The sequence below is a fragment of the Notamacropus eugenii genome, chromosome 4, assembly GCF_028372415.1.
Source record: "Notamacropus eugenii isolate mMacEug1 chromosome 4, mMacEug1.pri_v2, whole genome shotgun sequence".
NCBI classification, from domain to species: domain Eukaryota; kingdom Metazoa; phylum Chordata; class Mammalia; order Diprotodontia; family Macropodidae; genus Notamacropus; species Notamacropus eugenii.
The window spans coordinates 294,322,264-294,340,407 of NC_092875.1; the positions used below are offsets into that span (position 1 = coordinate 294,322,264).

Genomic DNA, 18,144 nt, shown 5'->3' on the forward strand with positions numbered 1-18,144 from the left:
CAGTATTATTAAAAACAATTTCATCTTGTATATCCATTCAACCAAGCAGACCAGGCTCCAATAAATCATTCAGAAAACCACAAAGCAAGCTACATATTTTCAATGCACTACTCTGCAACTAAGAAAATATTGCTGATAAAGTTACCTGTAAAGATATAGTCTTTTGACTTCTTATACACAAAGAACCTTCTGCAGGGAAATTAGAACAGGATATGATACGTCCTGGCAGGCCAGGCAGCAAGCTATTTCCCACAGAGATTCTGTTCACCGATCAACCTCAGCTCAGTAATTCAACAGAGATGCAGTATTTCACATCAACACTGAACTCGTTCAACCAGAGAAGTCAATTAATGTTTTAAAAGCATACATTTCTATTTACTTGTTGCATAAAAATCATAGAAATCTGGAAATGACTTAGTTTGCCCATAGGATAAAAATAGATTATTTTGATATCATAAACATGAAAAACAATCCTAAGTAATTACCTAAATAATTGGTGATATGAGAACGACATTTTAGCTGGAGATCTTTAAAAGCTTTAATAAGAACTAAAGAGAGAAAACCAACTGACTGAATTTACAAGTTCTAGAGAGAGTTAGTTACCTGTCAGCGTTGCAAGAACCTCAACTTTTAACCCCTGAAAGTAGGAATCAGTTCTAGCCTCAAGAAATACCAGGAAATAAATTAAGCTTTGGCTCTCTAAAAATAAAATATTACTCTTACCAGATTCAAACAAGGAAAACTCTGGGGATTGAATTTCTTTTTGTCAGTTAATGAACTTCTATTTTCTCCTTGCATATGACCGATAGAATTCAAGCTTATTTAAATCTTTCCAGCAACTTAGGTGTATGATCATGTCTTCACTAAATGAAGGAAATTCCTTTTAATTTTTCCTAAAGTAAATGCCTGAAAATATTCAAAAACACAACTTCTTCATTGAAGGTTTAAAATCTTAGAGAAATAAACAACCTGGAGCCACTTCATTTATGCCATTTACAACTGCCACATTAAAAACTCAAACGTCACTTCACAACGTAGTTCATATAATCTATGGCTTCTGAAAAAGAAAATAATGACCATTCAAAAATACTAGAAAAAAATTAATTTATGTCTCATTTTCATAATCTAGTAAAGCAAACTCTATGTAAGTAATTTTTCCTAATGACATCATTCAGTCACAGGTATTATTTCATTGCTGTTATTTCATTCTTAAGGGAAAGAATAGAGAAAAGCAAACTCCAAATAATGAAATTGTAGGGGGAACATAGCTATTCAGCTTTGAAGAATACAACTATTTATCTAGTAAGGTTAATAAATGGTTAAAGTTTGGCAAACGGTTAAAAATAACCAAGAAATAAATGTACACATAGACATTTCCTCTCCAAAGTAGTTATATTATCCAAAAGTATTAGTCCCCCTCCCCCAAAGACAGGGTGTTCCAAAAGTCTTATTATAGTACTGTAACCCTGTATTTTAGAAATCAAACTTCCCATCACTTATTCGTGTGTACAACATAATTACAAGTTATTTTGTCCTGCTATTGAAATAGGATGAACTGATGACATCTAGTGTAGATGCTATATTATATGGAGAATCACTTGATTGAATAAAACAAATTGCCCTTTCTGGGCCTTGAATCTGGACGAAGCGTATCCAGTTTAAATTCCACTTTACAGTGAGCAACCTATCTTCTTTGGTAAATGGAGAACCCACAGCAAAAACTATACATAAATAAAATCTCCATTAGGAAAACTTATAACAATAATTTTTTAAAAGAGGATGAGCTCAAGAATAGCAAAAAAATCTCAGAAAGGCTGGCTTTTTGTGTGTTTGCTAAAGAGGGAATGATAAAACAGGTGCACTTGAATAATAAAAAACGGGAAAAAAGAATTGGAAATGAGAAGAAAAATAGAAAATTAAAAATGGAAGAGAAGTATATAGCAAAGGCATTGCTGGATAGATAGGAAATACAAGAAAATCATGCATGTGTGGCTTTACATGTTTTCATAGGCTCATCTCTCTTTGTACTCATATTAATTTTACAATATTAAAGTCACACTGGAAGGCAGGACCAAACTGTCAGACATATAAATGCTGAGTTTTAAGTTGATGAAGAGATTTTGTTTCATACCTGAAAGCCTTGAATCCTTGCTAAATACTCCAGTTGTCTTGAAGGCTGCATTATAGGGCAGGGGGACGTAGAAGAATTTCCTTTCAGACCTATGGCTTCAGCTGACGGAGATGTCCCATTCATAAGGAATTCCCTGGCTATTGTCGTAGTGCTATTTGATGGTGGAGAGAGGCTGAAGAAAGAGCTTGAAGGCTGGCTCATTTCGTTGGGTGACAAATAGCTTACCGCAAAGTCAGAAACTACTTTGTTGCGGCTCGCTTCCATCTCTTGATAAATATCAGGAGACAAATGAAGAATACCCTTTGGAGCTGTAAATAAAAAGGACCATTTTATGATGCTGGAAATAGCTTTAAGTATGAGCAGCTTGTAACATTACTAATCTAGATTTTAGTACTGGTAAAATGACAAAACATCAAAGAAACATGAGTCAAGTGGCCACTGCAGAGTTGGTTGTAGTTGCCCTTGCACAGCTAACAAGGAGCCTTCATATATTCTCAGAATGGCCACTTGAAGGGATAACACAGAGGGTCATCATAAGGCATTTATGTGTAAGAGGCAAAGTCTGAAAGTTATTTCCCTATTAAGAGCTGTGTCCAAGACTTATAGCTTTTGCCATAATTCGTTGTTGTTCAGTCGTTTTTTAGTGATGCCCAACTCTCTGGGACCTCATTTGAGGTTTTCTTGGCAAAGATACTGAACAGTTTTGCCACTTTCTTCTCAAGGCTATTTTACAGATGAAGAACTGAGGCAAAGAGGGTTAAGTGATTTGGCCATGGTCACACAACTAGTGAGTGTCTGCGGCCAGATTTGAACTCATGAAGATGAATCTTCCTGAGTCTTCCTCTATCCACTGCTCCACCTAGCTGCCAAAAGACATACAACAAAATAAATACCTCTGTGCCTGAATTTTTCGATATTAGAATTACATGCATTTATAAAAAGTAATACCCTGAGCAAGTCACTTAATCCTGTTTGCCTCAGTTTCCTCATCTGTGAAATGAGCTGGAGAAGGAAATGGCAAACTACTATGGTATCTTTGCCAAGAAAATCCCAAAATGGGGGAACAGAGAATCAGACATGACTGAACAACAATAACATATATTTAAAAACGTCCCTCCTGGTGTCCTGTGAATCCCTAGAGGGCTTGCATTCTTTATCTATTCCTAGTCCACATTGTGATAAGAGGATGTACATGGAGCTTAAAGTATGGATTATGTGGGGGTTGTAAGGGAACTGGGTAGAACAACTAATGTAATTAAAATTAATTTCTTTCTCTTAATATTTCATACTATATTTAAAAGTTATATGTCATACACCCCTCCCACAAAGGGCTCAAAGACCAAGAAAAATCCCATAAATGAAAGTATTTATATCAGGACTCAATACTACCAAAAAAAAAAAAAAAAACCCTGAAAACAAAGTAAGTACAAATCAACGCAAGAATGTCTGAACCAGTTATGGCACATGAATGTAACAGAACATAATCTCACCGTAAGAAATGATGAATGTGAAGAATTCTAAGAAACAGGAGAAGATTTTACGAACTGATCCTGAGTAAAGAAACACTATTTTACAGAGAACTCACACTAGGCAAGCACTCACAAGGTCAGAAGAAGTGTTACAAGGACATTCTCAAGGTCTCTCCAAAGGACTTTGGAATCAACTGTGAGACATGGGAGACACTGGCGCAGGACCACCCAGCATGGCATGCCCACATCAAAGAAGACACTGAGTTCTATGAGTGAAGCAGAATTGCAGTAGCTCAAAGGAAACATGAGATGCACAAATTTAGAGACATCTCTATTCCAAATGTTCACATGGACTATTTGTGCCTGACCTGTGATAGAGCCTTTCAAGCTTGTATTGGTCTGACCAGCTGTAGTCAGATGCGCTGTACCCTGATCCCAACATACCAAAAAGGTTCTCTTCAAACATGATGGACAAGAACCAATAATAAACACTAAAAAGTAGCTAAATTCTAATTCAATGCAATGTCCAGTTTTGATCCCAGAGGTCAGATAATGAGATATACTTTCATCCTCTTGAAATAAAGTCAGAGAATTAAGGATGTGGAATGTTGGATACACTGGTAGATAAAGATCACTTTGTGGGTTGTCTTAGCTTTTTCTTTGTTACAAAGAGAGTTCTGGGTACAGGGGAAATGTATTGTGAAACAGCTGAGCCACATTTCATGTGGGAACTCTTGTGGGGAATTTATTTTAAGATTTTTGTTTTGTTTTGTTTTTAAGTCTATTTGGTATAGCCTAAAGATATTTCCTTTAGAAATGGAATTTCTTCCCTTTTTTGTTTCTAACAGAAATCCCATTCTGAAAAGAACTGTTGTGTTTCATTGTGTTTCTGAATGTGCTCTATTACTGTTTTTACTTATCAAAGTTATAATAATAAAAATAACCATAAAAAGAGCAGCTAATGTGGATGTAGCACCTATTACATGTCAGGCATTATGCTAAGCGCTTTACAACTGTTATCTCATTTGAGCCTCACCTCTCAGCAACTCTAAGAGGTAGGTGCTATTATTATCCATATTTTATAGCTGAGTAAACCGAACAAAAAGAGGTAGTCACAGAGTTAGTAAGCGTTTGAGCCTGGATTTGAACTCAGGTCTTCCTGACTTCTTGGGTCAATCTGAAGTACTTAGTAAAATGTCAAGGAAAGAGACAAAACCCTGTCTGTAAATTAGTTGAATCAGTAAGTAGTACAGCCTCCCTAGAGATCAAAGAGGAGGTGAAATGTCTGTAAACTGGTAACTAGCTCTTGCACTGACAATGAGAAGATAGTAAAAAGGCTCAAAACCTTCGGGGAAGAAGGATTAGCTGGATATAGCATAAGATACCTGCATGGAGGGAAGTTAACATCAAGGATTAACCTGTACAACTTGCTTTTCCATATTCAATGATCCTTACCCAAGCTAAGAACCTTCCTAGGAGAGCATCCGAACACTGCTGGGGCGGAACCTTTCAATTTCTGGATAGGACATGACGCTGAAATACACCACCACTGGGGAGGAAGTATCATGAAGGAAGAGAAGAGACTTAAGGGATCTTCATTTGGTCTTACATGTTGACTGAAATGACAAGATCTTATGATTCTAGGATGACTGCAAAGATTAGAAAGGCAACTGGGGAACTTAGAGAATGCACTAAAAGGCTATGTCCAGTTTCCTAATACTTACCAGAAGAGGGTGAAAAAAAGGAAACACGTATAATTCTGCACATGATGAAGTCATGTGAGATGTTGCTCCATGTCCTAAATGATCTCTTTTTGTCACTTATCACTAAAACTTAATTTCCTTTAAAAAAAAAAAAAAGCAGTCACCTTTTCTCATCTCCTTATTTTTCTCCCACTTTGGGCAGGAAATTCTGTCTTCCTTTTTTTCCCCACTAGATCTCATGTACTGTGATTTGTGAATAAGAGCAAGCACCCCAATTCATAAGTAAGAGACAGAACCATACAGTGGAAAAAGCATTGGATTTAACATCTGAGAAATTGATCTGGAACCTTAGCTTTGCCACTAACTACCTGTGACCTTAGGTCATGATGTACCCTTGATCTTGCTATCACCCACAAATGCATATTTCCACATTCAAGAATTCCAAAATCCCCATATCTGACCATAATTTATTGAGTTTTCCCCTCTCCCCCTGCCTTCCCATGCAAAACCCTGTTCTTTGTCCTCATTGTAACCTCCAATCACCTGAGCTCTCAGTTTTCTCCCAGGCCATCTCCCCTGTCATTCTCTCCTCTTCCTTATCTTGATAGCTTGTTGAACCAATTCAGTTCCACTGCATCCTCCTCTCCTGATCCCTAGCCCGCTTATAATTTCATCATTTACTGCCTTCACTCCTATACACACATGCTACTAAACAAAGGTAAAGAAAATCATACAATCACTCTGACTAGGTACGCTACAAATTATGCTACTCAACCTCAACTGGGTCCTCACTGTTGCTAGGCAATTTTTCTTTATTGGCCATATTAATTCATCATCCCACGCTCCAGAGTTGCTCATCCAAACCTCTTCATAATTCCTTAAACCTTCTGTGGCTTCCTCTACCCCCATCCTCTTGGCTGAGAACTTTGCCTATATTCTACAGAAAAAAAAAAATTGAAGTCATTCATCATGAACTGTCACTTGCTCATCTCATATCACTCATAGTCCTTCTGCCATGATCTCTTCCTTCACCCTATCTCATATGGTAAGTTAGCCTTGCTGCACAGCATACCAAAGCTAATCCCTGTATCTGCTCAAGTGATACCATTCCATCCTGTGTCCTCCCACAGATTGCCCCTCCGTCATCTCTGTTCTTTCGCTTATTTATAATAGTTCCCTGTCTACGGGGAGATTCTCTGATGCCTCCAAATGTGCCCATGTCTCTTATTTGGAATTCAAACTCTTCATAACCTAGTCCCCTCCTCTTTTTCTAGTCTGTTTATGCCTTACACCCTAATACATACTCTTCAGTCCAGTGACACTGGCATTCCTGTTGTTCTGTGAACAACATATCCCACTTCCTAGCACCAGACATTTTCTCTGGCTATCCCCCATGCCTGGAATGCTCTCCCTCCCCAACTCTGCCTACTGCCTCCCTGGTGTCTGTTTTGTCCCAACAAAAATTCCATCTTTTACTGGATATCTTTCCTAATCCCTGTTAATTCTAACACCTTCTCTCTGTTAATTACTCCAATTTATCCTGTATATAGCTTGTTTCTGGGCCTCTGTTCCTTTGCATATAAAACAAAATGGTAGGACTAGGTGGCTTTTAAGGTATCTTCCAGCTTTAAATTTATGAACTGATAAGCTTTTGAAATATTTGCTCCGTGTACAAAGGTTAATTCAAAGGTTAACAATCAAAAGATCAGTGGTGACAGAAGATGTGAACATCCTCAGATTATCCCAGGTCCCCTATGGAGACACCGAGATACATTTAATTGGTCTATAGGTAAATAGAAAGTCTTGAAACAAATGGTCAGATATGACAAGTTGCTGCATATTTGGACTGTAACTACTTGCAACTCATTTGGGCTTTTGTGTATATACTTTTTAGCTTTTACAGATGATAACAAGAATTTAAGTAATACCCTAATAATGGCAGATAATTTCATCTGGTATGTACTGGCATATTCAAACAGGGACTAGAGAACTTCTATGGTAGTTACTTTGCTAAGGAAGAAGTTATTCCTCTGTATTTGGTTTCAATTCACTCTGATCAAGATAGAAACTTGAAAAGGAAAGGAAATGTCCTGTCTGACCACTCCTTCCATGTATTAGTCACTGGATCTTCATCAATGTCATGACCACCAACTATGGGTGTTCCCCAAGGCTCAGTTGTGAGTCTTTCTCTGTCTCTCTGTAATATATCCCTTAGAGCTCCGACAGGTTGAACCGTCATCTCTATGATGATTATTCCCAGACTTATATATCTAGTTCCAGTCTCTCTTCTGACCTCCATTTCTGCCTCTACAACCACCTATTAAACAATCTGAACTGAATGTCCTGTAATAATACTAATGATACCTAGCACTTATATATTGCTTGCTATGTGCCATGCAAATGTGCTAAACTCTGCAATCATTATCTCATTTGATCCTTACAACAACACTGGGAGAAAGGCACTATTATTATCCCCATTTTACAGATGAGGAAACTGAGGCAAACTCAGTACTTTAAGTACTTTCTCAAGGGCCACCCAGAGACCAGATTTAAATTCAGGTCTTCTTGACTCCGGGTCTAGCACTCTATCCATTGCACCACCTAGGCACCTCAAACTCAATATGTCCAAAACAAAACTCATTATCTCCTGCACCCAAACTTAATCCTCTTCCAAATATTGCTAATTCCTGTTGAGAGCAGCACAATCCAAACAGTGACCAAGGCGTAAAATCTTAGAATCACCCTGATTCCTCACTTCCACTCACCCCACATTTTGCCAAATATTTCTGTTTCTACCTTCCCATTTCTTTTTGTTTTTAGTCTATATTTTTATTTTATTTTATTTTTTTTATTTAATTTTTAACATTCATTTTCACAAAATTTTGGGTTACAAATTTTCTCCCCTTTTATCCCCTCCCCCCCCAAACCCAAGCATTCTAATTGCCCCTGTGACCAATCTACTCTTTCTTCTAGCATCCCTCTCTGCCCTTGTCTCCATCTTCTCTTTTGTCCTGTAGGGCCAGATAGCTTTCTTTACCCCTTTACCTGTATTTCTTATTTCCTAGTGGTAAGAACATTACAGTTGATCCTAACACTTTCAGTTCCAACTTCTTTACCTCCCTCCCTCTCCACCCCTTCCCTTTGGAAGGCAAGCAATTCAATATAGGCCAAATCTGTGTAGTTTTGCAAATGACTTCCATAATAGTTGTGTTGTATAGGACTAACTATATTTCCCTCCATCCTATCCTGTCCCCCATTACTTCTATTCTCTTTTGATCCTATCCCTCCCCATGACTGTCGACCTCGAATTGCATTCTCCTCCCCAGGCCCTCCCTTCTATCATCCCCCCCACCCTGCTTGTCCCCTTGTCCCCTACTTTCCTGTATTGTGAGATAGGTTTTCCTACCAAAATGAGTGTGCATTTTATTCTTTCCGTTAGTGGAATGTGATGAGAGTAAACTTCATGTTTTTCTCTCACCTCCCCTCTTTATCCCTCCACTAATGAGTCTTTTGCTTGCCTCTTTTATGAGAGATAATTTGCCCCATTCAATTTCTCCCTTTCTCCTCCCAATATTTCTCTCTCACTGCTTGATTTCATTTTTTTTTTTAAGATATGATCCCATCCTCTTCAATTCACTCTGTGCACTCTGTCTCTATGTATGTGTGCTTGTGTGCATGTGTATGTGCGTACTCCCACCCAGTTCCCAGATACTGAAATGTTTCAAGAGTTACAAATATTGTCTTTCCATGTAGGAATGTAAACAGTTCAACTTTAGTAAGTCCCTTATGACTTCTCTTTGCTGTTCACCTTTTCATGGTTCTCTTCATTCTTGTGTTTGAAAGTCAAATTTTCTTTTCAGCTCTGGTCTTTTCATCAAGAAAATTTGAAAATCCTCTATTTCACTGAAAGACCAATTTTTCCCCTGAAGTATTATACTCAGTTTTGCTGGGTAGGTGATTCTTGGTTTCAGTCCTAGTTCCTTTGACTTCTGGAATATCCTATTCCATGCCCTTCGATCCCTTAATGTAGAGGCTGCTAGATCTTGTGTTATCCTGATTGTATTTCCACAATACTTGAATTGTTTCTTTCTAGCTGCTTGCAATATTTTCTCCTTGACCTGGGAACTCTGGAATTTGGCCACAATGTTCCTAGGAGTTTCTCTTTTTGGATCTCTTTCATGCGGTGTTCTGTGGATTCCTTGAATATTTATTTTGCCCTCTGGTTCTAAAATCTCAGGGCAGTTTTCCTTGATAATTTCATGGAAGATGATGTCTAGGCTCTTCTTTTGATCATGGCTTTCAGGTAGTCCCAAAATTTTTAAATTGTCTCTCCTGAATCTATTTTCCAGGTCAGTTGTTTTTCCAATGAGATATTTTACATTATCTTCCATTTTTCCATTCTTCTCTCTTTGTTCTGTGATATCATACTTTCTCGCAAAGTCCTTAGCCTCCATCTGTGCCATTCTAGTTTTGAAAGAACTATTTTCTTCAGTGAGCTTTTGAATCTCCTTTTCCATTTGGCTAATTCTGCTTTTGAAAGCATTCTTCTCCTCATTGGCTTTTCGAACCTCTTTTGCCAATTGAGTTAGGCTAGTTTTCAAGGTGTTAATTTCTTCAACATTTTTTTGGGTCTCCTTTAGCAGGGAGCTGATCTGCTTTTCATGCTTTTCTTTCATCTCTCTCATTTCTCTTCCCAGTTTTTCCTCCACCTCTCTAACTTGATTTTCAAAATTCCTTTTGAGCTCTTCCATGGCCTGAGCCCATTGGGTGGGCTGGGACACAGAATCCTTGATTTCTGTGTCTTTGCCTGATGGTAAGCATTGTTCTTCCTCATCAGAAAGGAAGGGAGGAAATGCCTGTTCGCCAAGAAAGTAGCCTTCAATAGTCTTATTTCTTTTCCCTTTTCTGGGCATTTTTCCAGCCAGTGACTTGACCTCTGAATATTCTCCTCACACCCACCTCGCCTCCTGGTCCTCCCAGCCAGTGTTTGGGGTCTGAGATTCAAATGCTGCTTCCAGCCTTAGGGCTTTTGGCGGGGGCAGGGCTGCTATTCAGTGTGAGAATTAAGTTCAGGTGGTCAGGTTGGGGCAGGGCCACCTCTCAGGCTCAGTTCCCTCAGGGGGTTTATGCACAGACCTTCCACAATGGATCCAGGCTCCCGCCCACTTGGGGAGCCCCTGTCTGCAGCCGCCTCTCAGCTTCTACCTCCCGGGGGGGCCCGAATCATGGGGGCACCCCACTCCCCTCTCGACCCGCCAAAGAGACTCTCTCACCGACTCCCATCACCTGTGGGCCGAGGGACTTGTGCGGCTGCTGGAGATCCCATCCCTGAAGCCTCCTCGGGTCTGTTTCTCTTGGTGCCGTGGCTGCAGCAGGTCTGGGCTGGGCTGGGCTCCGCGTCTACAACGCGACGGACCTTTTGCAAGAGGTTTGCAGGTCCCTCTGTGGGTGGAGGGACCCGCGTGGCCACTGGAGATCCCGTCCCTGAAGCCCGCTCGGATCTTTTCCTCTTGGTGCCGTGGCCGCGGCAGGGCTGCACTCAGCTCCCAGTCCTGGCGCCCAGTCCGCAGCGCGAAGGACCCCCCGCGAGAGGTTTGCAGGTCCCTCCAGAACAGAAATCTCCCTCGCTCCAATATTCCATGGCCTCTGGGTGCAGAATTCGCCGTGAGTTACTCCCCTGTAGTCGTTCTGTGAGTTGTGGGTTCGGAGCTATGTGTATGTGCGTCTTTCTACTCTGCCATCTTGGCGCCCCCCCCCCCCCCCCATTTCTTATATATGTCTCCTTATCTGCACTTCCATAGCCATCACCTAAGTTCAGGCCCATGTTCCCTCTCACTTGGACTACTGCAATAGCCTTTTAAATTGTTTTCCTGCTTCAGATCTCTCCATTCTAAAAATGTATCCTCCATTCAGTTTTCAAAAATGATGTTACTGAAACATAATTCTGACCATGGTACCTCTCATGATTCAATAATCTCCAGGGGCTCTGTTACCACCAGGAGAAAATACAAGTCCTTTTTTTAGCATTTAAAGCTCTTTATCACCTAGCCACTTTTGGCGTTTCCAGTGTTCTTATACTTTATTCCCCTCCATGGACTCTGTGATTCAGCCATTCCATCTACCATCCTCATTCTTTTCCATTGGCTGTCACTCATGCCTGCAATGCCCTTCCTCCACATTTCTTCCTCTGAATCCCTGGCTTCCTTCAAGACTCAAATTAACTATCATTTTACACAGGAGTTCTTTCCCAGGATACCCAACTATAGGACTTTCCCTTATTTGTACACATCTTGTGTCTGCATGCAGGCATACACACTGCTTCTTCCGTTAGAATGTAAGCACTCTGAGGGAGGACTGCTTTTGCCTTTCTATTTCCAGAACTTACCACTGTGCCTAAGAATAGTAAAATAGAAAATAATAAATGATGGTCCTTAATAGATGCTTATTGACTGATTAAAGAAGGGTTCATTTTGGTAGAAAGTCTAAAGCTATAACAACACACTCAAAGAAACCCACAGAATTTAGTATATGATAAACCCAAAGAGCCAAGCTTTTGGAACAAAAACTCATTATTTGACAAAAACTTCAGAGAAAACTGGAAAACAGTATGGTGGGAACTAGATATGGAATGATATCTCACACCATATACCAAAATAAGGTTAAAATGGGTATATGATTTACCCATAGTTTATCTGTCAGATTCATAGATAAGGGAAAAATTTGGGAACTATAGAAAGCATTAAAAAATTTAAACTAGATAATTTTGATTATATGAAATTTAAAAAGTTTTTTGCACAAACTAAGCCAATGCACCCAAAATTATAAGGAAAACAAAAAACTGGGGGAAAAAAATCTTGCAATAAGTATCAATGATTAAGGTCATATTTCTCAAATATATAGAGAAGTAGGTCAAATTTATAAAAATACAAGTCATTCCCCAATTGATAAATGGTCAAAGTATATGAACAGGATTGTATTTGTCCTTCATTGCCGAAGAAGACTATGCCATCAGAGAAATGATGACATGACTTGCACTTGACTTTGTTTTGAGTGAAGGAGGGCTGTGCAGGTCACCAACCTCACTTCTCCTCCAGAACCTTCTGAATCCAGTCACCTGATATTCCTCAGGATGACTGGAGATGACCCAGGATGCACTGGGAGACCTTGGGCCCTTTAGGCCAAGGTGTTTGCAGGTACTCACTTAAGGTGAGGCAACACCCATTCATTGAATAGGCCTGTTTAAGAAGTAGCCAGGGCATGGCCCCTTTAATGAGGTCAAGAAAAAAGAAAGACAGCAGGCTGGGTGAGAAACAACAACGGTTACTATTGATAGAGAGGAAGGAAGGGGAGGGGAGGGGAAAGAGGAGGGGAGGGAGGGGAGGAACATTTCTCTGATGGCATGGTCTTCGACAATGAAGGACAAACACAATCCTGTGAGTAGATGCATCTGACTGAATGCTAGCTAGGTAACTCAGCTCCTCCTCTCCTCTCTGTTTCCCCCTCCCCTTCCTTCTCCTCTCCAAAGGAAGGTAAACTTGGATGGCCAAAAGATGTCCAACTGACTTATGTTTTACTGACTCCTCTCCTATTTTCCTCTCCTTTCCTCTCCTCTTTCCTCTCTCCTGTCCCCTGTCCCTTGTCCTCTCCCAAAACCTTAAACCTACTGCACTCTGAAACTGGGCCTCCAAAGGGCCCCTGCCAAGGGCTCTTCCTGACCCTCCTGGCTTTAGAGTGATTACCAATAGTAACTGTTGCTGTTTCCCACCCAGCCTGAGGTCTTTGTTTTTCTTGACCTCATTAAAGGGGCCATGCCCTGGCTACTTCTTAAACAGGCCTATTCAATGAATGGGTGTTGCCTCACCTTAAGTGAATACTTGCAAAGACCTTGACCTAAAGGGCCTAAGGTCTCCCAGTGCATCCTGGGTCATCTCCAGTCATCCTGAGGAATATCAGGTGACTGGATTCAGAAGGCTCTGGAGGAGAAGTGAGGTTGGTGACCTGCACAGCCCTTCCTCACTCAACACAAAGTGAACTGCAAGTCATATGAACAGGCAGATTTCAGACAAAGAAATCAAAGCTATGTATGGTCATATGAAGAAATGCTCTAAATCACTATTGATTAGATAAATGCAAATAAAAACAACTCTGAGGTACTTCCTCACACTTATCAGAGTGGTTAATTTGACAAAAAAAAAATAGCATAATGTTCAATACTGGAGGGGATCTGGGAGAACTGGGCCATTACTACACTCTTGGTAGAGTTGTGAACTGACCCAACCATCCTGGAGAGCAATTTGGAACTATGCCTAAAAGGCTAACTGTGCAGATCCTTTGATTCAGCAATGTGAGGTCTATATCCCAAAGAAAACCAAAAAATAATAAGGGGAACAGCTAAGTAAGCAACAAAATGAGTAATGCAAGAGACAAAAAATACTTATTAAGTGTTATTATATGTCAGGAAATGTGCTTAGTGCTGGGTATACAAAGAACAGTTTATTTCCAGAATTATTTCACAATGCTATTTCTTGTGAAAAGTATTTAATAGGCCAACTTTCTACTTCTCATATTTAGTAGGAAATTTATCTATGATTAAATAAGAAAATCTACTAATCTTCCTTTCCTCACCAAGTTTTAGATAAATAGGATGATATGAATAGATCTATACTTCTGAGTTATGAAGCATTATATAAATATTAAATTTCTTTATGGTGAATAACAGAATAACATAGAATTACATTTTTATATTAGAACACAGTGCAATAAACTCTTTGCTTAATTTTAAGCCTAAAGACAGACATTTAACCTATTTACAAATTGGTAAAAGATATATCAGTAAAAATAGATTAGTATAATTCAGTTACATTAACACAAAGCAAAATATCTTGAAGTAAAATAATACACTTGCAATAACATCAGCACAAAGGGAATAATTTTTTTAAATAGGACAGTTACTTAAAGTTTTCAGAAAAAAACAAGTACAGCAGATGGCTTTTCCATTGATGTAATAATACTTAAAACAAACATTTCACATGCTTTCTCAGGCATTTCAATGTTTTTACATGATCCACCCAAATATCTAACTGCTATCTGGAACAATAGTTTGGACTTTTTCCAATTACCAAACTTTCTAAATGTTAAAATAACTAATATACAGCATGTGGTGAATAAAAAAAATCTGTATGATATCAAACATCAAAGTATGCATATTTTATTTTAATGGAATTGCTAAATTAATGAATTATTTTCTTAATACCTAATCTTTCAAGATTGAGAAACTGAGTATTATTTCTTCAAAAACACAATTAATTTAAACCTCACTTGCACATGCTTCTAAACTCCTTAGAGTGTCTTAACTTTCAAGATTCATTAAATATTATTCGTCTTTCTCCACTCTATAATACAGTTAAACTGCCTTCTCTCTCCTTTCCTCACAAACAGCACTTTATCTCCTATATCCATGCCTCTGAACTGACCAATGGAACTGGAATGAAATTCCTTCTCATCTCAGCTGCGTTACTCAAGCACCATCTTCTAGAACAATGATGTCAAACTCAAATAGAAACAAGGGACACTAAACTGTATATAAAACCCTTGTGGTTACATATTGAATTGCTTTTTAAATGCAATATTATCTATGTTTTATTGTATTTTAATTTATTTTATTAAATATTTACCATTTACATCTTACTCTGGTTCAGGCCACACTGGGGAGGGTTGTAGCTGTCTACCTGTACATGTCTGACACCTCTGTTCTGTATGATGACTCCTGATTGCCCAATTGCTAGTGACTATCCCCACTAACTAGCTGTATATACACATACATACCTACCTAAAACTATGTATGTATACTACATTCATATAATGAATGTATTCTCCCTCAATAGAACCTTTCAAAAGAGTGACTTTCATCTTTGTATTCCTAATACCCAGCCTAGAGTCTGGCAAGTAGGAGGTACTTAATAAATTCCTATTGATTGAGTGATCATAAAGGACATGGGAAAGTAGTAGGATATAAAATAAATTCAAGGAAATAATCCCTAGCATTTCTATGCAGTATTAACAATGACTATGACAAGAAGAAGAATCAAGGAAAACGAGAAATTCCATTAAAAATACACAATGTATAAAAAAAATCTGGGAATTAACCTACCAAGATACACATGTAAGATTATTTTGTATAAATATAATGACAGACCACTCTTTACCACTTCTTTAAAAGAAGATTTAAGTGACTAGAAAAATTCAGTGCTCACTGTTGGACAAATAAAATAAAATGACAATACTATCTAAATTAATTTACAGATTTGGTGCTTTGCCAATCAAGTTGCCAAAAAGATAGTTTGTAGAACTACACAAAATAATAAAGTTTATCTGGAAGGTAATCAGTCTAGAATCTCAAAGAAAGTAATGAAAATAAATCAGAATGAAAGAAGCATAGCATTACCAGATCTTGAATTGTATTTTAAGCAGTAATCAAAACTATCTGTTACTGGTTAAAAAAATAGAAAAGTAGGTCAATGTGATAGTATATATACATACACACAAACACACAGGTACACACACGACCCAGGAGCAGTCTAAAACAACAGTTCAGTGTTTGATTAAAACCTAAGAATATAAATTATTGGGAAAGGACTCCCTATTTGACCACAACTACAAGGAAAATAAGGAAATTTGTCACATATTAGGCTTAAATTGGCATCTTAAATGACATACTAGAATAAGCTCCAAGTATCTATGTGGCCTGACTATAAGAGGGATCACATCATAAAACAAACAAACAAACAAAAAATTAGAGGAGACCAGAAGAAGGAACCTTCCTCAGTAATAACACCTAGCATTCATACAGCTCTTTAAGTTTCACAAAGCATTTTACAAATAGTCTCATTTGATCCTGACAACAATTCTGGGAGGTAGGCGCTATTTTTATCCCTGTTTTACAGATGAGGAAATGGGGTCTCAGAGCGATTAAGTGATTTGTCCAGGGTCATGCAGGTATTAAGTGTCTGAGGACAGATTAGAATTCCTGACTAAGGAGAAGTCTTCATCAAACAAGGGATAACTATGATCATAAAAGACAAAACAAAAAAATCTGATTCCATAAAATTAAAATGCATTTGCACAAACAAAATGTTTGTAAGAAAATTCTGAAGTTGGAAAAAAAAAATTGGATCAAATGTAACTGATAAAAAATTTGATATTCAATACCTTTGGAGAATAGGTAGAAATATACAAAACCAAAGAACCATCATTCCCCAATAGATAAACAGTCAAAGGATACAAGTAGGTTTGAAAATTGTAATTTGTCAATATCCATTTGAAAGCATATTCCAAATCACTAATAGTAAAGTAAAAACAAATTAAATCAGCTTTTAGGTTTTTTAGGTTTTAGTTTTTCACACCGTGCAGATTGGCAAAGAACACAAAAACTAGGAACAGTCAATGTTGGAAGGGGTGTGGGGAAACAGATACATTCATATATTGTTGGTAGAACTGGTTGTACATTTATCCAACTCTTCCAGGCATAAATTTGGAATTATATGTGACTAACTTGTTCATAATCTCTCAGCTACCCTAGTGCTAGACATGTGTACCAAGATCAATGGCAAAAACAAAAAATTAATACATAACAAAACAATCTTATTAGCACTTTTTGTTGGTAGCAAGAACTAGAAATAAAGTAGATGTCCATTAACTGGGGAATAGTTGAACAAACTGTGGTATATGATGTAAGGGAAAATTATTGTGTGGTAAGAAATTATAACAGGGCAGCTAGATGGTAGAGTGGAGAGAGCTCCAGCCCTCCAGTCAGGAGGACTTGAGTTCAAATTTGATTTTAGGCACTTATGAGATGCATGACAATTAGTTCCTCCCCTGTAAAATGAACTGGAGAAGGAAATGGCAAAGCACTCCAGTGTCTTTGCTACAAAAACCCCAAATGGGATCAGGAAGAGTTAGACACAACTGAAAGGACTTAACAACCACAACAATAAAGGAAATTCTAAATAGGAAAACTTCAAAGAAACATTAGTATGAGCAGATGTGGAGCAAAATGAGCAGACCCAGAAGAACAAGTAGGCAATGGCTACAAAAATGCACTAAAAGAAAGTCAAACTGAGTAAAAACTAGTCACAGTCACCAAGAACTTTAATGAAAAAGAACTCTCTCCTTGACAGGGAGATGAGTGACTAGGAAGGAAGAGAACTGGATATACTATTAGGTGGTACCTATTATTAGTTGTTTAGGTTTAAATGCTTTTCTTTGTTAGTGAGGGTTCACTGAAGGTAGGGAGGTTTGTGTGTGTGTGTGTGTGTGTGTGTGTGTGTGTGTGTGTGTGTGTGTGTGTGTGTGTGTGTGTGTGTGTGTATGTTTCTAGAAGTGATTACAAGACAAAAAACAAAAGGCGTCAATAAAATTCTTTTCTAAAGGCCACATACGTATCAAAGAAATTTTGATCCATTTTATTTGTAATTTTAATGAATTACAAATATTTAGTTATTTTTCTCAAAAAATAATACGAGACTCAAAGGTGTCTGTGCTCACACTGTAGAAAGCCTAGTTGATAAAAATAATTGATGTTGAAAATAGCTAAAATAAATAAATAAGAAACTTTCTTTTAATTGAATTATGATGGAAATTAATGAATGAGCTATGTGTAGCTGGTTCTTTTTTCCATCTTTAATAACCATTATAACAAGAACAATCTCTCTAGCATGGCTCTTCCCCAGCTGTTTCTTTCCAGTTGTCCTAATAGCTAATGTCCTCTCACCTTCCTACTTCCAGCATTAGACTGATTTTTCTCTTCTTAATTATCTGAATTTCTGTAGTAGCTGACGAACTC

The 18,144-nt window shown here is 38.2% G+C and overlaps 1 protein-coding gene across 11 annotated transcripts in view; it reads right to left on the reverse strand.

Annotated features, from left to right (window-relative positions):
- STAU2 (staufen double-stranded RNA binding protein 2) overlaps window positions 1–18,144 on the reverse strand; it is a 452,577-nt gene that overhangs the window by 162,172 nt on the left and 272,261 nt on the right. For all 11 annotated transcript variants that reach the window (XM_072604884.1, XM_072604882.1, XM_072604888.1 and 8 more), the window contains one exon: window positions 2,132–2,439. In XM_072604884.1, coding sequence (XP_072460985.1) covers window positions 2,132–2,439 — 308 coding nt within the window. The remainder of the gene's footprint in view (window positions 1–2,131; window positions 2,440–18,144) is intronic.